The sequence below is a fragment of the Chaetodon trifascialis genome, chromosome 11 (assembly GCF_039877785.1).
Source record: "Chaetodon trifascialis isolate fChaTrf1 chromosome 11, fChaTrf1.hap1, whole genome shotgun sequence".
Classification (NCBI taxonomy): domain Eukaryota; kingdom Metazoa; phylum Chordata; class Actinopteri; order Chaetodontiformes; family Chaetodontidae; genus Chaetodon; species Chaetodon trifascialis.
In genome coordinates this window covers 14,281,952-14,307,908 of record NC_092066.1, presented here as the reverse complement: position 1 = coordinate 14,307,908, position 25,957 = coordinate 14,281,952, and the positions used below count along the sequence as shown (strand labels likewise).

General features: G+C 43.5%; 5 protein-coding genes across 8 annotated transcripts in view; 2 read left to right on the top strand and 3 right to left on the bottom strand.

Moving 5' to 3' along the window:
- Window positions 1-3,166, bottom strand: part of mbnl1 (muscleblind-like splicing regulator 1) — a 51,921-nt gene extending 48,755 nt beyond the window's left edge. Inside the window, exons 1-2 of the mRNA XM_070974167.1 lie at window positions 2,972-3,166; window positions 2,755-2,880 (exon numbers count right to left, since the gene is read on the bottom strand). The gene's annotated coding sequence lies outside the window, so the exon portion shown is untranslated. The remainder of the gene's footprint in view (window positions 1-2,754; window positions 2,881-2,971) is intronic.
- A 93-nt stretch (window positions 3,167-3,259) lies between these two features.
- LOC139338869 (cullin-3-like) lies at window positions 3,260-12,153 on the top strand. Its single transcript, XM_070974164.1, has 16 exons — window positions 3,260-3,554; window positions 6,203-6,400; window positions 6,721-6,834; window positions 8,195-8,355; window positions 8,760-8,874; window positions 8,966-9,194; window positions 9,357-9,502; window positions 9,609-9,785; window positions 9,898-10,068; window positions 10,189-10,296; window positions 10,430-10,554; window positions 10,656-10,752; window positions 10,886-11,020; window positions 11,132-11,318; window positions 11,543-11,688; window positions 11,817-12,153. The coding sequence occupies exons 1-16, from the start codon at window positions 3,495-3,497 to the stop codon at window positions 11,946-11,948; spliced, it is 2,301 nt and encodes a 766-aa protein (XP_070830265.1). The 5' UTR covers window positions 3,260-3,494; the 3' UTR covers window positions 11,949-12,153.
- Window positions 12,154-13,314: 1,161 nt separating this feature from the next.
- On the bottom strand, window positions 13,315-17,371 carry dhrs12lb (dehydrogenase/reductase (SDR family) member 12-like b). The gene is made up of 10 exons (XM_070974199.1): window positions 17,003-17,371; window positions 16,482-16,615; window positions 16,320-16,402; window positions 16,139-16,234; window positions 15,981-16,062; window positions 15,780-15,841; window positions 15,452-15,556; window positions 14,819-14,909; window positions 13,987-14,124; window positions 13,315-13,861 (listed from the first exon to the last, which is right to left on the bottom strand). The coding sequence occupies exons 1-10, from the start codon at window positions 17,056-17,058 to the stop codon at window positions 13,695-13,697; spliced, it is 1,014 nt and encodes a 337-aa protein (XP_070830300.1). The 5' UTR covers window positions 17,059-17,371; the 3' UTR covers window positions 13,315-13,694.
- Window positions 17,372-17,396: 25 nt separating this feature from the next.
- On the top strand, window positions 17,397-21,521 carry ap1s3b (adaptor related protein complex 1 subunit sigma 3b). 3 transcript variants are annotated; one of them, XM_070974353.1, is made up of 6 exons: window positions 17,397-17,497; window positions 19,225-19,403; window positions 19,555-19,663; window positions 19,789-19,926; window positions 20,620-20,681; window positions 20,842-21,043. In XM_070974353.1, the coding sequence occupies exons 2-5, from the start codon at window positions 19,225-19,227 to the stop codon at window positions 20,659-20,661; spliced, it is 468 nt and encodes a 155-aa protein (XP_070830454.1). In that variant the 5' UTR covers window positions 17,397-17,497; the 3' UTR covers window positions 20,662-20,681; window positions 20,842-21,043. The 3 variants fall into 3 exon arrangements, with proteins under 3 accessions (XP_070830454.1, XP_070830455.1, XP_070830453.1); XM_070974352.1 differs by having other exon boundaries at window positions 17,458-17,579; XM_070974354.1 differs by lacking the exon at window positions 20,620-20,681 and having other exon boundaries at window positions 17,430-17,579; window positions 20,842-21,521.
- Window positions 21,522-21,760: 239 nt separating this feature from the next.
- scg2b (secretogranin II b) lies at window positions 21,761-25,695 on the bottom strand. Of its 2 annotated transcripts, none has more exons than XM_070974349.1 (2): window positions 25,016-25,695; window positions 21,761-24,509 (listed from the first exon to the last, which is right to left on the bottom strand). In XM_070974349.1, exon 2 carries the CDS (start codon window positions 24,490-24,492, stop codon window positions 22,672-22,674), a length of 1,821 nt encoding a protein of 606 aa, XP_070830450.1. In that variant the 5' UTR covers window positions 24,493-24,509; window positions 25,016-25,695; the 3' UTR covers window positions 21,761-22,671. The 2 variants fall into 2 exon arrangements, with proteins under 2 accessions (XP_070830450.1, XP_070830452.1); XM_070974351.1 differs by lacking the exon at window positions 25,016-25,695 and adding an exon at window positions 24,615-24,747.
- Between the last annotated feature and the right edge of the window lie 262 nt (window positions 25,696-25,957).

Below are 25,957 nucleotides of genomic sequence, written 5' to 3'. Positions count from 1 at the left end.
CAAATGAATTCGGCCTAATTTTGTCAAACTCATATCACAGCATATGCCACCTGCTGGGGATCTTTGGTATGATATGTGGAGATCAAAAGTAAAGGTTAAATGTATTTTGCAATGAATACTGTTCTTATTGCAGTTGAAAGGGCTGGCTTTGTACGTGACAATTTAACACCACTTTACCCAGACATCCTTCACTCTGTGGAGTCTTCATTGCCACAATCACAATGCGTATCTGTCACATGCGCTGTCAGCATCTCGTGTTCGCTGTGTCTACGGCAGCATGTGGAGTTTATCTCTCGGTTACTGAGGGGGTTGTTATCAGCAGACAAACAGCTTACACACCACACTGCGGAATGGGTGGAACTTAGAGTCTGTAATTTCATGTCAAAACAACACACGGGCAAACAAGCAACTTAATATCATGCTCTACCCAACTACTCAAACGTGTGTCATGAAGGTCTGTTTGCAATGTCACCAAGCAAAAATTAGCAGAGAAATCAATGAGGAGTTAACAGATAACCGAATATTAGATATAGATGTGTTTTATCTTCCACCTGTAGGATGAAGTAAATTGTAGTAGAGTTGTAAAAGTCATGTTAGTGTTGTTGCTCAATTAAATGCACTATAATTGATGGGCTGAATTTATGCAGTTGTCCAGTCAACACAGAGCTCACTCTCCACAATAACATTAACATGACTTCTGAACACACACGTTGGGGTTGTAGCTGTAGCACTTCCTCTAACAACACGACAGATCACATGACACCATCCTTATTGTCAATATCAGAGAGGATGTCACCTGAAAAAAGGCAATGCACAGCTCTTTCTCATCTGACACGTGCGCAAATCTGTAAGTCATGTTAATGCATCCTTGATACCTGATCGATGGGTGGCCTGAGGGCAAACATCGTGATTGGTGGTCAAGCTTAACCCCCTGAGTATTCCCAAGAAGCATGCAATGCAAGGGGCTTTCAAGATGAAGAGAGTCAAACAGGATGACTGAATGTATAATGTGTGGCGGTTAAGGTACTGTATGCAGCAGAGGGGTTATTGGCATGTTGGCCATTGTCTTCTCGGACATCCACAACCCCACAGTAGTTGTAAAAGGGCCCCAAGTGTATTGTACACCTGTTTTAGGGTGACTATATATGTCTGTCAATTTTGCCTCTGATGAAAACACACTATTGTGAAATGTTAGTCTATTTGCAAATAAATCGACATGCTCCAGTCCCTTTTCTCCCTTGGAAGTTTTCTGTCCTCAAACAGAGAAGCACCTGACTCAGCTACACACTGCGGAAGATGCCCTGTTTCAACAAGCCCCTTCTTGAATTCAGAATGGTCTCCTCCACTGAATCAACTAATCTTGTTCCTACAGTGTTCATGTTTATGATGTCTGCTGGTCCCTACCAGTGTCCATGACACACATTTATGATGCAATCTTAAGCAGAGTTCATGTTGTGGACGTTGATAAACGTCACTGCTGCTGTCAGACATCTTACAGACATGACAACTTCAACCAGAAGAGGTCAGTGAAACAATGCTTTTTGGCTTGGTGATAGGTTCCTCTTTAAGCATGATGTTAGGACACTAGAGAGCAGCAGAGCAGCGCCATACAGCCACTATCTGACTCACAGCACCATCTCTAAAGTATAAGTAAATTGTAAGTACCCACACATGAATACACACAGCAGTAATCTACTTTTACTGTGCTATGAGTTTAACCGTGTATGCATTTTTTAGATGCATATAAATGCAGCAAAACTGTCTGCATGAGCTCCAATAAAGACGATATCAGTGTTGAAACTGAGAGGCCTGTTTTGATATACCTCATATACTCAACACATCTGGGGCAGAAAGAAGAAACTGAAGGTTTAGATAAATAAATTTGTTAGGCAAATGCAATTCATATGTGCATCTTTATGCCATCTTTAGCCACACTGAGAAGTAGTCTGGGTTTATCGGAGAACTAGGTCATCCATCACCATGACACAGACTGTCAGACCAAAGGCTACGCCTCTCCCAAGTGCCTATTGTTGCTTTACGTTGACAGACTAGATGAATATTTAACAGGAGGAGGGAAAGTGGTAGGCATCAGATCACTAAGAAGAAAATACCACTCTCCCCAACATGTGACCAGACTATCAATGGTCTGATGACAGACTAGATTGCTGCTCTTGATTGGCTACTTATTTCTTTGAAGGCCCACTGTTCAGCTTTGAGATCAACTTTGAATGAAAAAGGGACAAAGGTGCCTGCAGGTGTACAGGTATAAAAGTGTCAGATGGGGTCGTGTGGTGGGTTGGGTGCGGGCAGGGTGGAGATGTGTGTGGTCAGCACCATGGACAGCGAGCAGAGGATTATCCGGGTGATCAGTGCGATGCGGTCGGAAATCAGAAAGTTGGAGCTGGAGAACATGGGCCTGAAGAGGAGAGCTGGAGCTCATCTCCGAAAGAATGCAACAGTTCCCATCATGACAGCACAGTGCAGAGGTAGACGTGTATGCTAGTATTAGCACTCAAGAGTGATTCAAAGTTCAGTAAAGGCGGGAAAAAATGTCTTAAATATCCCAGAAATGTCCTCAGTAGACTGTAATATGTGTTTATTTGATAATTAAATGTCAGTTTTCATTTGTTGTGGCTTTCCTGTTCTGTAGCTTCTTCGTTTAATCCTCTGATAGCCTAACTTTTAGTTTTGCTTTGAAATGCATATATTTTAGCGTTAGTATCTTTACTTTTCATGACATATCTGTGGACTCACCTACTTGTTGATATTTGTTCTGTCTCTCAGAGAGTGTCGTCATGACAGTGAGAAGATACTCGATCTTCCAGCCGCTGGTCAGTCATCGGAATTTGCAGTTGGACGATGCTAAAAGCGAGCAGTGGACTGGAAAACAGCAAAAATGAAAATTAGCATGTTTCTGAGTGGTAACAGAGTGGTCGTGTAATATTATGCTTTCTCGGGCTGTTGGCCTGACCTTAAAGGCACCGATAGCCTAGCGTTATCTCTATTTTGTCGCAAAATAGTGTATCACTGTCACCAAATAAAGTCTTTCTTCCGCCCTCGGTGTGTTCTTGTCAGTTCCTTTTTGAGACGAACCAGATATTTTGTCGCTAAAATTTCTCAAGTTCTTGCTTTTCGTTTAAATATTAATATCAAATGGAATGCTAATATTTCCGCTATGATATCAGCGAGCAGTTATTATCAACCTGTGGAATGCACCTGTCAGTGGAGCGACTTTACTCTCGCGAGATTTCGGCGTTGCGCAGTGGAGTACAGCCGTCCGCCATCACTGCATACAAGCTAGCATTAGCCAAAAACCACTGAAGAGAGCGAGTGACAACAACAACATAACAGACATACAGACCGACCTAATTCCCAAACGGGAGGTCACTGAGTTTCCCTGCCGCTTTCCTGGCGTAGAAAGCAAACTAGCAGCTGCCTTTCATGTAGTCTTTAAGTCATTTTAGAAACGAAAGTCGTTCTAACTAGCGTTAATCATGTCCAACCTCAAAGGCAGCACCAAGAAGGACACCAAGATGAGGATACGAGCCTTTCCTGTAAGTCTTTACTGGCTCTGTAAGCGCTGAGACGCTAACTATGAGACACTACTAGCGAGGATGACAGGTCTTTATGCTAGCAACTGCCTACTAGCTAGCTGGTCAAACGAGAAAAACATGTCATTGTCACCTGAAAACTGTTAACGTTTCTAGCTGGACAAATTACCCGAAGCACAGCACTGCTATGTCAGCAGTTTAGTTAATTTAACGTTGGCTAGCTTCTTGGTTTGAATATGCTATCGTCGATTGATGAGATAATGTTAGCATATGTAATAAAACTTCCTTAGTGACATACTAGCCAACAGTAGCTAGCCTAGCAGCAGGCCTGTTTATGTTAGCTGACTTGATGCCAGCTAAGTTGCAGTCAGTCCGCAAGTATCATTACGCTATGGTAATGGCAAGCTACTTTGGCTCTTGATATTTCATTGCATCACGCATTTAGCATCGGGGACAATCAACATTATCACATTATCGTTTAAGCCAACTCAGTGTTAGCTTAGCTAACGCAACTTCAGCCTAACAGGACACTACAGTAAACACGCCTTAGGTAACTTGAGTAACGTTAGTTAGCTAGCTAATGTTGTTGGCAACCCAGCTACCTACTACTCGTACTACTGTCACACAGTTATTCCAGCAAAATCAGCTGATTACTGGACTGAATTACATATTCATTTACTTCGTTAATTTTCGTTACGAGCACAGTTGTGATTTCATGGGATATGCAGTTTTGCCTGAGTTGCCTAGCCAAATCTTCCTTCCCTTGTGGAGATTGTTCGTGTGAACACAGGCAAAGGCGTTTGCTTCTGTTGGATGTCCAGGTTTATGAGTGGGTGTCTTGCAGAATGAGTCAGTGAGCAGATGAGTGAGTGAACACAGTTAATCCTGTCTAAAATGGTGATCTTACATGCAAGTGCAAGACCAGCCCATTAATCCACAGTGTAGCTACTATCAGGTGGTCTCTGTCAGTATATTAAGAAACTTGAATTAAGGGATTAATTGAGCCTCTTACAGCTATAGTTTTCCTAATAGCTATTGAGACAACTTCATCCTTTGATCTGAAAATTCAGGTTAGCTGTCAAGCTGGAATTACTACATGCATCTTTCCAACTTTTACTTTAGCGGTTGTATTGATTACTTTTTCACAAATTTAAAATCTGTATACCTGACAAAGAAACTGTATTTATTGTAGTCAGTCACATCTGACTGACACTCAATCCACTTAATAAAGGCAGTATTGCCATTGATGCCTGCATGGACACCCCCAATTTCGGTTACATTTGTTTTTGTTGTGGAAAAAATAGACGTTTTCCCCTCAGGTCAGGTTCTAAGTGCATTCTTGATTAGTATACTGTATGGTGATATACCCAGAAAGTGACTCCTACTGGGGAGATTTTTTTCCCCTCTTACCTTTTGGCCCTTAAATTGAAATTTAATATACTAGAAGGTTAAGTGTGGTTGCAAGTATTTTATGTTCAGTTACAAAGTTGAACACGTCAAAGGTGGTAGAAAGGTTTGACACACTCCTCTGCTCCTCCCCTCTCCATTCTCTGTATAGCTATGGGGGTGCAGTTTGGGAGAAATGTTAACACCCGAGGAGTTAATGTCTTGGTTTACTGACTTTAATTACATTGTTTAATCCTTCATTATAGACACTCGGAAAAAGGCAGTCATTCGTTGTCAGGGCGTTACTTGTTTGCTGGAGTCATGAAGCAGTTGCTTGTCTTTGCGATTGTAAAGCTTTTTTTGCAGTGTGCTCAAGATGATGGCACAGCTTGAAATGCACATTGCTCTGTTCTCTGTTGAATATCAATTGCCAAACTATAACCACGTCGTTGATATTGCCACAATGCCAGAATTGCTGTGATATCCGTTAATGTTTGATGCTGACAGTCCACTCATTTTATACTTTATTTTTCCTGTGTTTCGTCTGCAGCAACCAAACCAAAAGCATGATGTGTGGGATTTGTATCACAGCCTTAATGTGGCTGTATCTAACTTCCTCTCTACCTATCTTCCTCTACTTCCTTGATTTGTTTGTTATGGCCCCATTTCTGCCACATGATTGACATGATTATATCAGCGATAGAGCTCTCTGTTGCTGCTGCTATATGACTACGCAAGTATGAAATAGTCTCTTGATTGTGGCTTTCTGTTCGGCAAAGCTAATAGCTCCTGTGCTGCTGCTGCTGCTGCTGCTGCTGCTGCTGCTGCTGCTGCTGCTGCTGCTGCATTGTGATGCACAATCAAATCACTACCATGTGCCTGCAACAGACAGCAGAGAGGGCATCACCTGCATTTTATCACAGAGACTTGGACGTAAGAGACGCGTGGCTTGTTTACGTTGCTGCTACACTTTAATATCCAAGCTCGACTGAAAGTCATCAACATCTCTTCCCTCTGTCCTTGCTTAGTGTGTAAGGTCATGAAAATCTGTGTGAACATAAGATTGCAGCTTTCTAAAGCTATTAGTCAGTAACAATGTAGAGCATACTGTTTACTGGACCTGTGTACAGTGTTGCTGGTTTACTAAATTCTATTGCAAAGAATAATCTTTGACATTACTGCTGTCATCTCGTTATGCAATGTGTAAATAACGAACAATGGACATTTCTCAAGTAAATACACTTTCATCTCTCTGTCCATCTTAGATGACAATGGATGAGAAGTATGTGAACAACATTTGGGATCTTCTAAAGAATGCCATCCAGGAGATCCAGAGGAAGAACAACAGCGGGTTAAGCTTTGAGGAGTTGTACAGGAATGCCTACACCATGGTGCTCCACAAGCATGGGGAGAAGCTTTACACAGGCCTGAGGGAGGTTGTCACGGAGCATCTCATCAACAAAGTGAGGAAATGTTTTCCTCTTATGCAAATCTTTTTTGAAAATCCTGAACAGCGCACCAAGTTCCAGTCCTGTCACTGCTGAGAAAAGAAAAAAGAGGAATTTGAAATTGAAAGTAATCACCCATGTTCACATTGTGTCAGGTTTGAACAGACTTTGAATATTATATTTCTAGGCTGCTACGAGGTCCAAAGATTTTGTAAACTCCCCTCTCCTGTTTGAATTCTTTCACATTTGTCCTTGTCCTCCTGATGTTCATCAGTCACACCAGACATAACTCAATGTGATCTCAGTTTTGTCAATCTGTTTTTATCTGTTTTCAGGTACGGGAAGATGTCCTAAACTCTCTAAATAATAACTTTCTGCAAACACTGAATCAGGCGTGGAATGACCATCAAACTGCGATGGTTATGATCAGAGACATCCTCATGTACATGGTACGTGGGCTGCCATACTCACTTTGCATAATTAAATCTGGAGTTGTAGATGAATTACTGTACAAATATTTTCACCTTGTCACAATGCAGGGGTGGCTATTATTTTGCTTTCTTTTCAATGAGAAAAGACCAGAAGTTGTATGTTTCTCCTTGGGTTCTGTTGCCTTTGCAAGTGGATTACGGTGCTTGTTCCCTGTCATTAATAATTTTGTGCTTTTGAAGAAGTGGCCTTCAAAAGCACATTAATTAAATCTGGAGTTGTAGATGAATTACTGTACAAATATTTTCACCTTGTCACAATGCAGGGGTGGCTATTATTTTGCTTTCTTTTCAATGAGAAAAGACCAGAAGTTGTATGTTTCTCCTTGGGTTCTGTTGCCTTTGCAAGTGGATTACGGTGCTTGTTCCCTGTCATTAATAATTTTGTGCTTTTGAAGAAGTGGCCTTTTGTTTCCAACTCTGACCAACCTTCCCCTACATCCTATTCTGGACTTTGATTATAAGATGCTATTTTATGTGTGGGCCTAACAATGAGCCTTTGTTCCTGTATTTATTTGTTTTGTTGGAAAACTGGCAGGACTAGTTGATTTACTTTAGCCAGGAAAACATCTAAAGTGTTTGTATGGCTGTTGCTATGTGTGTGTGTGAGTGAGTGAGTGAGCGAGCCCTTGATAGGCACAAGTGTAGGCTAAACAATGGCACAGTCAGAATAGAGACTGCACAGCTCTCCTGGGGCTCTTTTGTTCTGCACTCTCCTTTTTCCTGTCCTGGCTTTACCCCGGACAGTTGGCTTTCTGTTGTTTAACTATGGCATACTCACCACGTCCGCAATGAGCAGCCTGCTGTCGATGTTACCTGCCTGCTGACCTCTAGAGGAGAGCCAGACAGATGCAGCAAGTGTGGCTTTGCTTTTCTCACCGGGTGTATTTACCTTGTTGGAAGCCACAGCGACTCTTTAGGCAAGTGGGGTTTGTGTGATAGAAACCACCTCCTGTAATTTGGCACTGGCTAATATTTATCATTATGGACTAATTATGAACACTTGTAAAAATCTTGTTCCTGAGTGGCATGGTTAATATTTTATCATCTGCATTCCCATTGAATATTTATGCTTTCTGGAATGCGCTTATGCCTGGGAATTCAGACACATACAGACACACCACTGATTTATTCTGACGCTCTAATGACCTTATAAAAGCTTTGCAATCTGTCATTGTACAGTGAAAGGTTTCATGGCATATCCAGCCCCTTTAAAAAGTACTACATTTACATGAATGTAATTGATTCCGTTTTGGCCATAGTACTTCTTTTCATACAAACAGTGTCTGATTTTTCCACCCCATTTTCTCTGGTCTCCCAGGATCGGGTCTATGTTCAGCAAAACAATGTGGAGAATGTGTACAACCTTGGCCTCATCATATTCAGGGACCAGGTGGTGCGCTATGGCTGCATTCGAGACCACCTACGACAGACGTTACTGGACATGATTGCCCGTGAGAGGAAGGGAGAAGTTGTAGACAGGTATGCAGGAGTACTACTTCACTGCTTGATTTAGGGGATTTACTAACTGTGTGCCTCCTCCAGGATGTCTCGTGTTTAGGTTGAATTAGAATTTTGGGTGACTTGGAGCAGTTTTTCTTATATATCTCTCAGGGCTGAACAATATGCAAAGAAAAAAAAAATCATTTTGCTATTATTTTGACGGATATTGTGAAATTGAGGCATGATTTTAGTGGGAATGGTCATTTTTGCATTTACTGTTCACTGAAAACAATATAAAAATGGTATTTCAATAATATTTAGTTTTTTGTAGATCTTGTTAGTTCAACAAATTATCTTCTGAAAATGAAAACATTGGCATTTTAACGGTCATTTTAATGATCGCAAACATGGAGACCTCATAGTTTGTGTGTCATTCATTGCAGAGGGGCCATCAGAAATGCCTGCCAGATGCTGATGATTCTTGGCCTGGATGGCAGGTCTGTGTATGAGGAGGACTTTGAGGGCCCTTTCTTAGATATGTCAGCAGAATTCTTCCAGGTAAGTCTGTAGTAGGTTCTTGGTGTCTCTATGTTTCTGTAACCATTGGGAATCTTGATAATAAAAGAACTCACAATGTCCGTTCTTTCAGATGGAGAGCCAGAAGTTCCTAGCAGAAAACAGTGCCAGTGTCTATATTAAGAAGGTAGAAGCCAGAATCAATGAAGAGATCGAGCGAGTTATGCACTGCCTGGACAAGTCTACGGAGGAGCCCATTGTCAAGGTGGTGGAAAGGGAGTTAATATCTAAACACATGAAGACCATTGTGGAGATGGAGAACTCTGGCCTCGTCCACATGCTCAAGAATGGCAAGACAGAAGGTAAGAGCTTTACCCAGCTGATGCCTCTGTTTTACATTATTTCTGGTCACGATTTTGAAATGAAATGAAACGAATTGCAAGCAATGATTGTGTTATTTTTTTTCAGCCTTGTCTCAACAGTTTCTGTTTCTCACTCTTTTTCCCACCATGTCTCACTCTCAGACCTGGCGTGCATGTACAAACTGTTCAGTCGTGTGCCAAATGGTCTGAAAACAATGTGCGAGTGTATGAGCTCTTACTTGAGGGAACAAGGCAAAGCTCTGGTGTCAGAAGAGGGAGAGGGCAAGAACCCTGTCGACTATATCCAGGTATGCTTTATGTCTCAAGACACAAGGAGAGCCTTGCTTTAATTGAAAGTGATAGAGGAATGTATCGCTATCATTTTTATCACCTCTGTAATTTCTTCCTCAACAGGGTCTGCTAGACCTTAAGACACGATTTGATCGTTTCCTCCTTGAGTCCTTCAACAATGACAGACTCTTCAAACAAACCATAGCAGGAGACTTTGAGTATTTCCTTAACCTCAACTCCCGCTCACCAGAGTACCTATCACTCTTTATTGATGATAAGCTTAAGAAGGGTGTCAAAGGGGTGAGTTCAAATGTTCTGTCAGCGTGTGGCAGATTTGACTACATTTGTATGCTCTGCAAGAAAACATTATGTGCATTGCTTCATTCATTTTCTCCATGTCCTGTTTGACCAGCTGACAGAACAGGAGGTGGAGTCGATCCTTGACAAGGCCATGGTGTTGTTCAGGTTTATGCAGGAGAAGGATGTGTTTGAAAGGTACTACAAGCAGCATCTGGGCCGCAGGCTGCTCAGCAACAAGAGTGTCTCCGATGACTCAGAGAAGAACATGATCTCGAAGCTCAAGGTAAAAGAGCAAGGTTTTGAATACCGATGTATTTCTTCTTCTCCTCTCACATCGCTCTGCCGCCCCCTGTCTAAATCTCTGTCAGCAGTTTCAACTGCTCTCGCTCTTTCTCCCCTGCAGACAGAATGTGGCTGTCAGTTTACCTCGAAACTGGAAGGGATGTTCAGAGACATGAGCATCTCCAACACTACAATGGATGAGTTCAGGCAGCACATACAAACCACATCGGTACGGCACTCAGAAAAACAAAACACTGATTATTGTGAAGGAGGCACACATTTCACATGAAGCCAATTTTAAAATACAGTTCATGATTCATTCATCAAAATGTTAAAGTCTGAAAAACTTGCATCTCTTTAAGGCATCTCTAAGTGGTGTGGACCTCACAGTAAGAGTCCTCACTACTGGTTATTGGCCTACACAGTCAGCAACACCTAAATGCACCATCCCCCCAGCTCCCAGACACGCCTTTGAAGTCTTTAGAAGGTAATGCTCTTAAATTCATTGAGATGTTTTACTATCCCAAGGGAGGCTTGTTGTTGTTCCTTGTGCTTCTAAAGAACGTGTTCCTGGCTTTTATTTGACAGGTTTTACCTCGCCAAGCACAGTGGTAGACAGCTCACACTGCAACACCACATGGGCGGGGCAGACCTGAATGCAACTTTCTACGGAGCTATTAAGAAGGTAGATGCAAAATGGCATTTAAAAAAATGAAGGTTCCCTTCTTTGTCATCGGATTGAAACTGGAAAGCAACTTGTGTTCGTCAAGACAGTATCATCATTTATAAATTCTCCTTTGCTTCTACATCATCTGCAGGAGGATGGTTCAGAGGTGGGTGTGGGAGGTGCTCAGGTGACAGGCTCAAACACCCGGAAGCACATACTGCAGGTCTCCACCTTCCAGATGACGATCCTCATGCTCTTCAATAACAGAGAAAAGTGCACTTTTGAGGTGGGAACACTGAAACTTGCAGAGGTTATGTTGGCTCACCGTATGACTTGCATTCATCCTGTATGCCTCCCCTTTTTACAACCTCACCGTCCCCTCTGTCCTCATCTGTAGGAGATCCAGCAGGAGACTGATATTCCTGAGAGGGAGCTAGTGCGAGCACTGCAGTCTTTGGCCTGTGGGAAACCGACACAGAGAGTTCTCACCAAGGAGCCAAAGTCTAAGGAGATTGAGAGCGGCCACGTGTTTACAGTCAATGATCAGTTTACTTCCAAACTGCACAGAGTCAAAATACAGACAGGTGGGCAAAGTTTGTGTACAACTCATACTGTCACCACAGACAGTTTGAATCTCACTTCACTTCTGGGGCGGCTTCTGTCCACCGTTGTCTGTAACACAATGTGTTTGTAGTTAGGTTTAATTTTCATGGACCTCTCCTCTCCTCTCCTCTCCTCTCCTCTCCTCTCCTCTCCTCTCCTCTCCTCATGCCTCATCTTGCCTCATCCCTGCGTTCTACTTTCCTAGTTGCTGCTAAGCAAGGAGAATCAGACCCCGAAAGGAAGGAGACACGGCAGAAAGTGGATGACGACAGGAAGCATGAGATCGAGGCAGCCATTGTCCGAATCATGAAGTCAAGGAAGAAGATGCAGCATAACGTCCTGGTGGCGGAGGTAAGGCATCCACACCATGATCGCAGTTTCAATCCATGTCTTCCGCTTCTTGATTCTTAAACTTCCAAATATTTTACGAGTGATGTTTAATGTTGAAAAGGTTACATTTTCTGACTTTGTGTCCTCAGGTGACTCAGCAGCTCCGGGCACGTTTTCTTCCCAGCCCTGTGGTTATCAAAAAGCGTATAGAAGGACTAATAGAAAGAGAATACTTGGCGAGGACGCCAGAAGATCGTAAAGTGTACACCTACGTCGCATAGACGATGAACTTTGGATGAGAGGAGTAAGAGACTGGACAGGGAGGATGAGATTTGTTTGTTTTCTTTGGACTGTTGTTAAGCATGGACTGGAAGTTTCTTTAAAAGACAAATGCTGGGAACCTGATTCATCCTCCCTTACACAAACACAGTAAACACACAGTGGGGAATAAAATGTTGGCGCAGAAATAAAATCCACCAAAATGTGTAGATGTTTTTTAAATCAGGCCCAGTCTTCCTGTTCCTTCTGAGTTTTAACATGGATGGATCCAGCTTCAAGCTTTTCACTGTTTTACCCTTGTAGAGATCAAATTTGCAAAGAATCCCTTGGGAAAAATGTGAATGCACCACATTATTTTTTTGTTTCAATACTGTATAAAAGTAATGCAATTATTAAAAACATCAAATGTGGATTGTTACAAAACAAAAATAAAACTAATGAGTATTGATGCTCTGTAGTTTTTCACAGAAATGCTTTTCTCATCTTCAGCATTTGACTCTTACGTTGCCTTCAGTCGAGTGTTCGATTCAAAACCTTTGCTTAAGCCTCAACAATCATTGAAGATCTCCTCATTTGCACTGATGTTGAGATACAGAGAAATTTGCAAGAGGTAAAAAAATAAAATAAAATGGAACAACAGTTGCAGACTGAGGCGAAGTGGGTTGAGATCATCGACTTGATCGTCGATCACGAGAACACATTCTAGACAATTCCACATGTTTGGTGCATAAAAACTAATGCAGTCTATGATAAACCGGTGGGACTGAAAGCATAAGACGGTAGAGTGAGTTTGGTAGGGTTCAGCACAGATGTTCTATAGGAAGCTGAATGTCCGAATAAGGAATTTTTGTATGACAAGATACAAGTGTTTGTCACGCCTCTGTGCCAGCAGGACCAACTCACTCTTTTCTTCAGGATTTCTTCTTTATTACACAAAGAATGTCTGCAGTATTTTGAGGCTGAATTGGTTTTTTTCTGAGTATTGAGTAATTTGAATGGGAGCAGATGATGGTGATTTCTCACATTACCTCCATTAACTTAAATATTTCCATTATAAAAACCACTGCAGACTACTGTGTAAACACTGATAACAATGTGTGAGCCGCAAGTCAAAAATCTGTCACATTCAGGAGATAACCTGATAAAACCCTGTCTTATCATCTGGATAACATACTTTTACATTCCTTCGGTAACTGCTGTTACTATTGTCTTTGAATCAATAGTTTATGGCATTCAATGCAGACAGTCCAGCTAGCACCAAAGCTTTTAAAACTAAACTAAAACTAGATATGAAAAACAATACAGGACATGTCTTTTGTTTTAGTCTTTGTCAATTTGGTCAAATTTATCAACACAGCAAGCATGAGGAGGCATTGGTGGACATGTTTATTGAGACTGGGACGTCTACATGACTGTGTTCGTGTTAAAATAAGCCCGACAAATAATGATAATACAAACAAAGTTAATACTGAAAACAAACAAACAAAAAACTTAGATGAGCAACCTCACTCTGGGAACTAACTGAACCTAAACTGCACTAAAAACCAAAAATAATAATAAATCCAAAGAGACAAGAAAGAGAAGATACAAAACTGTAATAGGTATGATTAACACGTATGTTGACAGATAAATCAGGTGACAGTGAGTGATGCGCTGTCCTGAATATACATGATCTTTTAGAATGAATGGACAGAATGAGGTGGTATATTCAACAAGACTAAACGAATAGGCCAGTTGGTTAACAGGGTTCAGACAAACTGAGGTCTGGAAGCGTCCATGGGCGTGTTAGACGCTGCATCAGGTTGTGACTGAATGACTCTGGCCAGAGTCTCCAGCTGAGTCATGAAACTCCGAATCTCTTCAGCAGAACTGTGAGTCCAGGCCAGAGGCAGGTGGGCAGGAACCGGCCGACGATCTGCAACAGAACAAGAGTGGCCAGATGAAGGTGATGGCTGGATTTTACCTGAGAAAGTGGAAGAAAATGAAAGCAACATCTCTGGAGGCGGAATGGAAGAACCTGTCGGGCTTGGTGCTGCTCACCTTGAAAGAACTGTCCGCTGCGTGTCCTGGCAGCAGCTCTGGACAAGGCCAGCCACACCACAGTGTCGGCGCCTTGCTCGACACTGCGCAGCCTCTCCCCCATCATATGGTGGAACTGAGGCATTGATGTAGAAACAGCTGGAAACAGGGTTAGTGTGTGTGTGTGTGTGTGTGTGTGTGTGTGTGTGTGTGTGTGTGTGTGTGTGTGTGTGTGTATACATATGGGGTTAATTAACAGAGTGACCTATTGTTATTGTACAACTGAAAAAGAAGTGGAGGTGTCCACCATAGACAGATTAAGACTAATCAGGAATGATGTCCGAGTCCTCAAGGACATTTTTCACACAAATACAAATATAGAAGAAATAAAAATCTTCCTTCTTAGGGTTTATGGTCACACTTATCGTGCATCACAGGCTCAAAATTGGATGAATTTTCAAACCAACCACACAGAATATTTAAGCATATTTAAGCATGGATAGAAAGTTTTTTAAAAGAAAAAAGTCAGAGGGAGATACTTTATAATTGCTCATGTTTTCTTTGGGAAACTGTAGCCTGCAGATCACCTGTAAACACCCGCTCAGTCCCTACTGCAGTTAAAGTCAGATGAATCTCTGTTTGGTTGCTTGTTAATGATTTTCAAAAGTTTCAGTCTTTAAACATTTGCTGTAGCACTGCCATCAGGAGAATCGTCGCTATATTTGATGGACAGGACTGCTGTGCAGGCGCAGTATGTGTGATACATTCTGTTCATTGAAAGGCAAAAGACACAAACAAACAGCACATTTCATAGTCGTCAGGCCCTTCGAGCGAGTTGCCAAATGGATCCTACCTGGTGTATCTACCCAGCCTGGATGCATCACTGAAAAGTGAATGACTGGGTTGGCTTTGGCCCACTGTTGTGTCAGCACCACCTGCTGCCTCTGAGGAGGAACAACACGTTGTTACCTCGACAGCCTTTGGTACTATTGTAAATGCATTTTGGGGTACGATTTTGTTTTCAGCCACATCACAGTGAAATCCAAACCAAGTGAGACAGATAGCACCACTGTAGTATTAAAAAAAAAACTCTGTTACAAGTACAAGTCCTGTATTCAAAATCTTACTTAAGTAAAAGTACAAAAGTATTAGCATCGTCATGCTGAATGGCCCATTTCAGAGTCACATAACTGGATTATAATGAATCAATGTGTGAATGACTTTAATGCTGCAGCTTGTAATGGTGGGGTTACTTTTAATGACATTATGTACTGCTGGGAAGCTTAACCTATGATAATATATCAGAATGCATTAGTTGATTTATATTTTGCATTAATAATACAAACCTAAATCTGTCAAATAAATGTAGTGGAGAGAGTGAAAAGCACAATATTTGCATCCAAATGCAGTGGAGTAGAAGTATAAAGTAGCATAAAATGAGTGAGTAAATGTACTTCGTTTCATTCCACCATTGTTGGATTACTACCTTGTTCTGGGCGTAGACCATGACACCATCAAAGTAGCTCTTCTCTGACTGCAAGTCATCGACTCTGAGTCTCTGGACCAGCATGCCTCCTGATGACACAGTGATCTAACAGTCAGGAAGAAAAGAGGCACAGTGTGCTGAGACAACAGTCACTACAGCGTGGACACAAGTGGCTTTATGCTGTCCACATGATACAGATGAGCACTGTGTTTGTGTGTTTTTGAGTGTGTGTGTGTGTGTGTGTGTGTGTGTGTGTGTGTGTGTGTGTGTGTGTGTGTGTGTGTGCGTGCGTGTGTGTGTGTGTGTGCGTGCGTGCGTGTGCTCATACCACCCTTGGATCCCGGCTCTTCTGCAGAAGAGGTATGAGGCTCTGGGTGAGGATGTACACCCCTGAGGAGAAGTCACAAATGTGCTGTTCATGTGTTTGATTTTACTGCAATGGGAATCCTCCAACACGCAAACCAACAAACTTAAATGTGTCATCTGTGCAGCGGCGTGGCACAGCTCGACCGTCAGAATGAGGCCTCACCCATCGCGTTGGTGGCAAAGTTCTTCTCCAGTCCCTCGGCATTCAGCTCTCGCTTGTGCATCATACACCCTGCATTGTTTATCTGTCATGAGAGAATGATGAAGTCAGATCAAACGGCCGAGTTGTGATGGAGATTGAAACGGACAGGCGATACCTACCAACACATTCAAGGATGGATACTGCTTCTTGAAGGCCTCCGCAAACTCCCAGACTTTGCTCGTCTCTGACATGTCCACAACATGGACGTGTACCTCCTAGAACAACCAGGTAATAATCAGTCTCCCTCTCTTAAATCATGACGCGTGTGACTTCATTTCTCCCATGGCGAGCAACACTCACCGTGTTCCCAGACTCATTGACGATCTCCACCCTGGCCTCCTCTGCTTTATCTTTGTTCCTGCACACCATGTGGACTGTCCCACCTGGAAACAAAAACATCAGACTTGTATTTCTATTCATATAAGAGAGGCAGGACAGAGATCATACCTCTCCAGCATTTACCTTTCTTGGCTATAGCCATGGCTGTCGCTCTGCCTATTCCACTGTTGGCCCCAGTGATCATAAAAGACCTCCCAACGACGGACACGTTCAGGTCTTGGGGCTCGAAGTGTTTTGATGCCACCTCATATCCCTTCCTAAAGGCACACAGAAAACACAGAAACCAAAAAGCGCCCACAAGTTACGAGATGATTTTTGAAAAATATAATCACAAGATGGACATTGTGCAATCCTTCTCCACACTTTCGCTTTGGTTGAGTCAGGTGATGAGAATGTCATCCTCAAGACACATCAGCTGTCAATGGAGCTATTGTAATTGTACATAAAGGCCAGTTTGTACGGTGATGCGTGCCATACAGCGATCAGACCTCTGATATTCCTCTGTTTACCAGTCTTTAGTCTAAACTAAATAACATGAAATACATTTTACAGGCACATATTTAAACAGATAAACATATTTCGACTGGATCATCCCCTCAGAGCAGTTTCTCTACATCTCCAGACAAGTAAGGATGATGACTGACCTTGTATATTGGTGGATTCCATTCAAAAACCACACAGCATTTCGGTACAGAGACATGTCACCAAGTGAATAACAATCTCCCCGACAAAGTGCGCCAGCTTGGCCGTCCCTGCGTCCCACTGTACCGGACCAGTGTCACGCGGAGCAGGCGGAGGCGGGGGTCGCACTTGCTGCTCTCTGCCGACGCAGCATGGGAATAACACTTGAACGCTGGCTCTGACAGGAGACTGATGCGAGTTAAACTTTTATCAGCTCATTCATAAAAACGCTCCTCGCGGATCACGTGGTCTGACTTCACAGGGCTGTGATGGGCTGTTGATCGGGCGCATCCCTGTCGCACAAACACGCAACAACCAATCCAGATGGTTGTGAGGTTTGGTGACGCGTCCAGCAGGCACCGCTCCTCCAGCGGCCGCGAGGGCGGAGTTAGCCAACTTTCAACTGGCTGCAGTGGACGACGGATAGATGTGAGTTCAGCTGGACCTGTTGACCCACTGTGAGGGTTAAAGTTCTGTTTGTTTATTGCTATTTTTTTAATCTGTTGATGCGTTCATCGCTCTTGGCGCACGGTCAAAATGGTGAGTGTTTGTTTTCTACGCATGACTCCAAAGGCAGCGTCAGCTTGATACCGCTGTTCACCTGTCGCACCTGTTGTCGCTGACAGGTAGCTGAAGCTAGAAACTGCACCTCTACACCATTTCCTGTTATACCGAGGCTAGTTTCTCGCCGTCAGGCCGCGCGGCAGCAGGTGTATTTAGTTTCTAATGTGACTTTTCATCGCTGTTTGAACACTTTAAGCGACGGACGGACGGAAGTGATGTGTGCGTTTCCTCAATCCGTCCCCTCAGCAGAACAGGTTTCGTTACTTTGCGTCGACACCTGCCCTGCTTTCCATAATAATTTGCCTTTAGGCTGACAGGAGATATACACCTGAAATACCAGTATAAGCACTGGTTACAGGCCTGCTGCTATAATGCTGTTCGTTAATACTGACGACGGTTCTGTGGCAAAACAGGTGTGTCCTCATTTTGTGGAAACCAGTTCAACTCTTTCCTTAAATGGCTGCAAAATTTTAGAGAAAAAACCAAAACAAAATAACAACTCCACACTGTAGAACAATGTCCTATATTTAATATATTTGGTTTCTTCAACAGTTCCTAGAATTTGTATCTTCTCTTGGGTGAAATATGAAATCCCAAGAAGCCGTTTACCTTGACTGCAGCATTACAACAAATGAGAAATAGCTTGTGCATGATGCTGTTTAGAGCTGGAACAGTTACTCAGTGGTTACTTCTCAGCTTTTAAATCAATCGTCAACTAATTTCATAATCGATTAATGTTTCGAGTCTTTTTTTTTTTAGTCCAGATGTCTGATTTCAGCTTCCAAAATGTGATTATTTTCTGGTTTCTTTACTCCTCGATGACAGCAAACTGAATATTTTTGGGTTGTGGACAATGCAAAACATTTGGGGTTCCAAGTTTGGGGTTTGGAAGAGGTGATCAGTATTTTGGACCATTTTCTGTCTTTTTCTGGAGTAAACAAAATGATGGACAGAGTGATTGTTGCAGCCCTAATGCTGTCCCCGCTTTCTGTAATTGACTTGGCTCTTTTTTTTGGACATGTGAGTGGGTTTGAACCGTGCTTTGTTCCAGTGAGTTTGGAAATGATCTGTGAGTTTCCACTTTGCACATAAAGTCATTTTCTTTATATGGCCCAAAATCCCAAATTTCACCCAGAGATGAGACATCTTTAGGCCATTAATCGAGAGAGACAATCCATTCACCCTTGTAGGCTGTCTTACATCAACAATAAGAGGAAGACTTCAAGGAAATAGTTTGTCAGTGTGGTTCTGATAGAGGTGTGTGTGTGTGTGGGGGGGGGGGGGGGATTAATTTCCATGTTGATAAACAGCCAAGCTATTTACAATGCTAGGAAACATGCAAAGCCCAGCTCCTCAGTTCTCTTTAAAATCAGAAAGGAAACGCCAAAGTGCCTCTTCCTCAGTCGTCCGTTGACCTTCACATTTCTCCCTGTCAGTGCTCCCCCCCCCCCCTTTTGGTGATGTGTTAGGTCAGTGGAGTTACTCTTTAATGAACCATGACAACAGCAGGCCTGGTTTGACCCGTGCTTTGTGTCAGAGGGTAGTTAATAATGTCCTCTGCAGTGACTTTGGGAGGACGCGTGTGTGATTCTGACCCGCCGCTGTGTCTGTGTGTTGTCAGATGCGCTTCCTGCTGCTCTTCAGTCGCCAGGGGAAGCTGCGTCTGCAGAAGTGGTTCACGCCTATGGCAGAACGGGAGAAGAAGAAGGTCATCAAGGACATGACCACCATGGTGTTGGCACGGCAACCGCGCTCCTGTAACTTCCTGCATTGGAAAGACCTGAAGATTATTTACAAGAGGTGGGCCCCTGCATGTTTGGCTACTTTAAATGACTTCGCTGCTTCTTAAGCAGCAGGACCCCCAGTGTCTCTCTTACGCCTGCTGTACATAATGTAGAACTCCTCTGTGTAGTTGCATCAGCTGATAATCGCTCTGTCACCTTGTCCACAGGTATGCAAGCTTGTATTTCTGCTTGGCCATAGAGAACCAGGAGAATGAGCTGCTAGCCCTGGAGGTTATTCATCGCTATGTGGAGCTGCTGGACAAATACTTTGGCAATGTATTTCATCATTTTTCATCCTCATTTATTAGCCTGAAGGGTAACTGCTGAAATGTGACGGTATGTTAGATTAAGAGCATATTGACTGTTTCTATTCTAATCATCGCCATCGTACCTCTTCTCAGGTGTGTGAGCTGGACATAATCTTTAACTTTGAGAAGGCCTATTTTATCCTGGATGAGTTTCTAATGGGAGGCGAAATACAAGAAACCTCCAAACAGATGGTGAATCGCTCCATCGAAGCCTCGGACATGTTGCAGGAGGTGAGACCGGCACACGCTGTCGTACACGACGCGAAACGAGGCGCGGCTTGCATCTGTAGTGTGAGCATGTAACACGTGTTGCATGGATCGACGTAATTAACCAAACGGTTTTCATTGTAAATTGTCATTGTAGTTTCGAGATGATTATGTCTTTTTATTCTTCAATCTCGGCTGCGGGCTACTAGAGGACAGTCCTGAAATTGATTCTTTGCAGTTTGCTAAACAACGCTTATCATGAATGAACTCCTTGGAGTTTGTGTCAGTGTGAAGGAGTCCGTGTCATAATGAGATCAATTAACAGTGGTGCTGCTGAGTCCCCGGTGTGTCTTTCGTCTTTCCTGTAACTGACAGGCTTGTAGATGTTAGCTTCTTTTAAATAGATTTGTGTTTGTGCTGCTGTTTTTCTTACCCCTCTGTGTCGTGTATGTGTGTGTGTGTGTGTGTGTGTGTGTATCTCTCTCTCTCTCTGCCAGTGTTATTGCGAGTGAGAGACAGATTTTCCTGGAACATGGCGTAGGTTTAGTGTTTGGCTGATGCTTCCCGCTCTCCCCGTAGGTCCATGGCTCTGTGTGGTACAGTAGTTAACTGGGTGTGTTGTTCTGTGCTTGTGAGTAGGGCTGACTAACACTTCAAATCTAGAGCTGGATTGTGTGCAGTGTAGCCTCCCATTCATTTTGACCATTATCGCTTCAGGATGACAACAGTGATTGGTATGAGGTGGAGCTGTTTGGATGACCTTGAATATGGACAGAAAGGTTAGATGTTCTGCTTGTGTTAGTTTTCTACCTTGTGTTGGTGTGCTCAGCATTCAATAGCAGGTGATGTGTGGATGTGTGCCTGTCAATATGAATTGTATATAATGCATTTTTACGAGGCTTACCACCTGATTTCTGCTCTTTTTTTGCCTTTTTGCAGACCATGGAGGAGTATATGAGCAAACCTGCATTTTAACCCGAGAGGGAAAAGGGACTTAAAGTAAGAGCGGGAAGGAACACAGACATCAAATGTACTGTTTATGAGATAAGATGTTTCTGATGATGAAAATGGGACCTACTTTGATTCTGTTGAACATTTTCAAAAGAGGAAACGGACGTGTTGACTGCCTGCTCGTCGTCTGCCTGAAATATCTGTTCATAGTCGTGTGTTCAACCGGAGGAGAAGGGGAGGGTGAAGTAATAATCGAGGGTGATGAAATCGTAACCATGAAGTGATTTTAGATTTATACATTTGTTGCATTTCTATTTAAATCGTGTATTAATATATTGGAAGTGAATAGTTTGATTTGGAAAATACCACAAATTGATTCTGGAAAAATTGTGCTTATCTGCAACTCCAGACAATAATTCAAGCAAACAAACTTCAGCCTTTAGTATCAATGGTCTCGAGATGTTTTGCAATTCCAAAAGGAACCCAATAATGTTGAATGAGCCTTTTTTTTTTTTTTTTTTTAAATGTATGTATGTATTACACGTGTGTGGAACCGTTAGTCTGTAGAAGGAGCAGTCTCTAGCGTGGGTGTGAACACGAGTGCTTTTTATAATGTGCGATTTACAATGTTTGAGCTTCTGATTAAAATGTGTATTTTGCTAAACAGCTTCCTTTGAGTAATGATTCTTATGATAACTTTTACATTTGACGATTTATTTGATTTCAGGGAAACATTATTCCAAATTATTATCATTATTTTAGAAGGTTTTTTCCCCCCAGAACTATTTACACTGCATCCTCTGACTGTGAACCCTGGCTGACTATAGTGTGTGGCGTCATATACTGTATATATATATATATATATATATATATCATTTTTTTTAATAAGGCAACACAACTCGGCAAGAAGAAAAATAATACCGCTGATGCTTTATTCATCTGTGATTCATCACACATTATTGAACATGTACAAAATGGTTTAAAAATGAGCATACATAGCACAACCACTGGTAGGCCAACAATATAGAGCTTCGCAGTATGAAACGGTTGGAAGGCAGGCGACGGTCTGATATTTAGACTTGGAAATAATTATCCATAATAATAACATTAAATCCACTTACTGTACCCTGAATATATCAAGAGTCACAACAACACTCGTTCTCAGCCCAGCACACTACCCCGATGAGAAATCCAGGTAATGTTCCCGTAGCACTCCTGTTAATCTACTGTATCCTTGTGTTTTAAAGGCCCAGTCAGCATTATACTTCATCATTTACAGATATATTCACATGTGTAATTGAATAGTTTGACATAGATGAAAATTGAAGCTTTTTGCCATTACTCAGTTGATTATAATTGAAAATATAGGCCTGTTTTCTGCTGTTTACAAACACCATTAATAGAAACAAACCTTTAACGACATCACAAAACTTGAATAACTTGGATTTCATTTTGATTTGACATTATAATCAGTGTGTTTACTGACAATTTGAGTGACAAAAGGTTCACATCCGATCAAAGTGGTTTGAGGATGCCATTTTTTCCCCCCCTTTGCACCTTTGTTGCACCTTTAATCTCCTATAATGACACTATAAGATTTCTATAATGTTCTTGCAGCAAGTAGGGACTGGTATTTCTTTTCAAAATGTATCGGACCTGTAAGACTTCTATAGTTCATTTTCGTTAGGGTGATATTAGCAATACCAGCTATAGTTCATATAATAGAAATGTATAAACTAGATCACGTCCACCAAACTTTATTTTTGAGACAGTATAAATACTATATTCATAATTTCGTGCGTCTTGCAATGCGTCAGGCTACATCCCAGCCACTGTTTTTTCACGGTGCTCCTTCTCCTCTTCCACATTTACGGTCTGTGGAGCCGAGGTCTTGGCCGTTATCTCCTCCTTCCCCTGCATCTCCGTGGGATAGACTTTCTCCTCTGTGGCCACCTCGGTTTCCCTCTTGGCCACCGGCTTCTTCTCAGTGTCCGCTTGCCCCAAGTAATCCTTCAGGGCCCGCTCGTACAGCTCATAGGGGTATTGGCCCTTCAGCTGCGCCTGGGTGTCCCGCTTGGTGATGGTGTTGGGGTACTCTGTGAGGATTTTAGCCGCCAGATAGGTCGTCACCTCGTCTTCCACGTCCCCGTCATCATCTTCATCGTCAGCACCGTCGGCCTGGCGTTTCAGGGGCATCTTGTTGAGCTCGGATAAGAAGAGGTTCTCCCTGCGCCCGGAGGGAGGAGGGATTTTAACCTGACCTGGATTTGCAGCGGGATTGGACGCCACTGGGATTCTGTCCGAGGAGGGAGAGGTCTTCAGGGGTCTCTGCACCACAGGGTACTCGTTACTGATCGTCTCCACGCCGATGATGTCTAAAAAGTCCTCCCGGTCCATGTCCTCGGGGGCGGGCTTGTTCTTGAGCGGCAGTCTGCGGCTGAAGTACCTGATCTTGGGGGTTTGGCCGGTCGTGTAGCGAGCTGAAGCATGGGGATCGCGGTGGAGCTTCCTCAGCTCCTCCGTGAGCAGCATATCGATGAGGTCTTGTGGAGGGACGTGGAGCTTCAGGGAGAGCTCCAGCAACTCCTTCACTGTACGGGGGTCCAGGATGGAGGGGCGGATCAGTCTCTTTCTTTGCTCTCCGGTCGTATCTCTCTTCTGCGTCTGGTCGCTCATCTCCAGGACCTTCAACAGGTAGTAATCGACCAGCTTAGTGTCATCATCGGCACCGTCTTGGTTCTGGCTCGCCCGGCGTTGCATCTCCTCTCTCTCTGCTTCCTCCTGCTCTCCGAGCGCCCTGTCCATTTCTTCGTGGCTCCTGTTGACCATCTCCTCCGTCTCCTCCCTCTCTTCCACGGGGACCCACTCCTCTCCTCCAGCAACATCTTCGTAGGCCTGGTTTCTCAGGCTCAATCCGCCCTCTTCCTCGTCGTCGTCGTCGTCGTCTTCGTCGCCGAACACGTCTCTCTTCTGGCCGCCGACTGTGGGCATCCTCCCAAGCTCTTCGAAGATGGAGCGTAAATTGGCAAGGCTCTGGGGTGTGTACTGCTCATCTAGGTCTTCTGTGGCCCGCTTGGAAGCGTCTGTATTCTCCTCATCTTCAAACATCAGTGGGTATTTCTTGTGGGGTCTGGGGAAATTACCGTAGTCTGCCGGTGCGCTCTCGGAGACCTCCGTGTCTTTGGTGCGGTGCCTGTGCGTGCGGCGGTCGTTCCTGGGCGGCGATGCGGGGCTGAGCTTGGCTTCTTTCCCGGCTTGATCCTGAAGAGACTTGAGCAGGGCTTTCATCAGCTGCTCAGCGGTAATGTCCTGCCTCTGCGCGCCAGGGGCGGGCTGACGGTCTCCGGGACCTTCGTCCTGCTGCGAGGCGAGCTGAAGCAGGACCCTGAACTTGTCCACTTCGTCATAATCCACGGGTTCGGGTCGACCCCCGTTCCGCTGCTTCAGGTTCTCAATGTACTCCAGGGCTTTGATCATGTCTGAGCTGGGAGGGTAGGCAGCCGGCTGCCCCTCGCTCTCCCCGCCTCGGAGCCTGTAGTGGCGGGGGAGAGACACAGCCTGCACGGCGCATCCATGGAGGAGGAAGGCGAGCAGGACCACGGCTCCCCCCGCGGGCAACTTGTGGTGGAAATGCAGCATTATAGGCTATTTATTACCTGCAAATCAAGAGAGCATAAAATGTCAGTGAAGCAGCTGCAAAACAGAATAACCGAATGGAGGATGGCTATGATTCTTCCAATTATTTTGTCTAAGAAACTTACTCGAATGCAACGAGCATAAGCGTGAGCGACTCTGTTTAGATCTCGGATTTGTGTGCCTATCAGGGAGTTATGCTCCGCAAATTGATGCTGTGCGTGAGGGGATACATTCACATCACTGGATGAGTCACTCCCCGCGTTGTTATGGGCAACCTCAGCATCCCATTTCCTCTGAACAACACAAACCTTCATTTAAAAGCATTTCCTTCCTAATTATTTCACTATAGCAACAACTCATTGTGTAATCACCGATTGCTGAGGATGCGTTTCATCACATTGCTCACCACCATTCTAGCATAAATCTGCGAAAAGCGAACCTTAAAAAAAAGGCTTATCCTATGACACTGTGATATTTATTTAATTTAAAAATAATTAAAACATATATATAAATAAATGTGTATTACCTTTGGCAATAAAGCTCAGACAGCAGTGAAGGTGTATGGCATCTCCTCCGAAAGCGATGCAGTTCTCCTCTGTTTTCAGCACTTGGACAGCTCCCCTGGTTATATGAGGTAACACCTGACCGCCGCGTCATCACACAACGCACGCAAGAGCCGGTCCGAAAAAAATCCATATAAATGATTCAGGTTCATCATATGGCATACTGAAAAGCCTCGCTCTATTAAAAATAGTTCTCTATGCTGTCTGCTGCACAGCAGCGCTTGGTGAAACCTAATGACTGCAAACATCTCAAAAGTCTGGCTGTATTTCACTTCAGCACTGCTGTCTCACAAAGAGCGATGTGTTTCTGTGAATATTCATCAGTCGGGACATTTAAACTGGTCACTTTGCATGTGCATAATTTGCTGAGGGAAAAAAAGGATTTTAATTCAGAGATTCAATATCCAAAACTTTCCAATTTATGTAAACATCGACGCCAATTTTATGTTATATATCATATAAAAAACTACTTTCACATATACAAAACAAACAATCAAACAAGCAAACAAAACAAACAAAAAAACCCCGTCGTACTGACTGTGAAACAAAAGGCACTTTTTGTCATCTTGTTGAAAAATAATATGCAGTTTTACCGTCAACCTCTTCATGGCGTCATGGCGCATGAAGAGTTAAACCCTCTAGCGATGACTCACAGGCTAAAACCACCGCGGAGATGCTGTCGCAGTTCAGCAGCCCCCTCCTCCTCCTCCTCTCTCTCTCTCTGTCTCTCTCTCTCTCTCTCTCGCTCTCCTCTGACAGAGATAGTGATAAACACCCTTCTGGCGGCTGGGGGCCAAAGCTCCGGCATTCCGCAGGTCGACAAGATAAAGGGGCCACCACGCACCTGCCAATAAAAGGTCAGGGATGGGTGGTGACAAAGTTTACGGTGTGATCAAAAGCCTAAG

Coding starts and splice junctions, on each gene's coding strand:
- LOC139338869 (XM_070974164.1), top strand. CDS start 3,495: ATGTCCAACCTCAAAGGCAGCACCAAGAAGGACACCAAGATGAGGATA. Junction 8,875..8,965: donor TGTCAGCAGAATTCTTCCAG/GTAAGTCTGTAG, acceptor CCGTTCTTTCAG/ATGGAGAGCCAGAAGTTCCT. Junction 10,069..10,188: donor ACATGATCTCGAAGCTCAAG/GTAAAAGAGCAA, acceptor TCTCCCCTGCAG/ACAGAATGTGGCTGTCAGTT.
- scg2b (XM_070974349.1), bottom strand. CDS start 24,492: ATGCTGCATTTCCACCACAAGTTGCCCGCGGGGGGAGCCGTGGTCCTG.
- ap1s3b (XM_070974352.1), top strand. Junction 19,404..19,554: donor CTGAAGATTATTTACAAGAG/GTGGGCCCCTGC, acceptor CCTTGTCCACAG/GTATGCAAGCTTGTATTTCT. Junction 19,927..20,619: donor CCTCGGACATGTTGCAGGAG/GTGAGACCGGCA, acceptor TTATCGCTTCAG/GATGACAACAGTGATTGGTA.
- dhrs12lb (XM_070974199.1), bottom strand. CDS start 17,058: ATGTCTCTGTACCGAAATGCTGTGTGGTTTTTGAATGGAATCCACCAA. Junction 14,910..15,451: donor TGGTCTACGCCCAGAACAAG/GTAGTAATCCAA, acceptor GTTCCTCCTCAG/AGGCAGCAGGTGGTGCTGAC. Junction 13,862..13,986: donor CAGCGGACAGTTCTTTCAAG/GTGAGCAGCACC, acceptor GTTCTGTTGCAG/ATCGTCGGCCGGTTCCTGCC.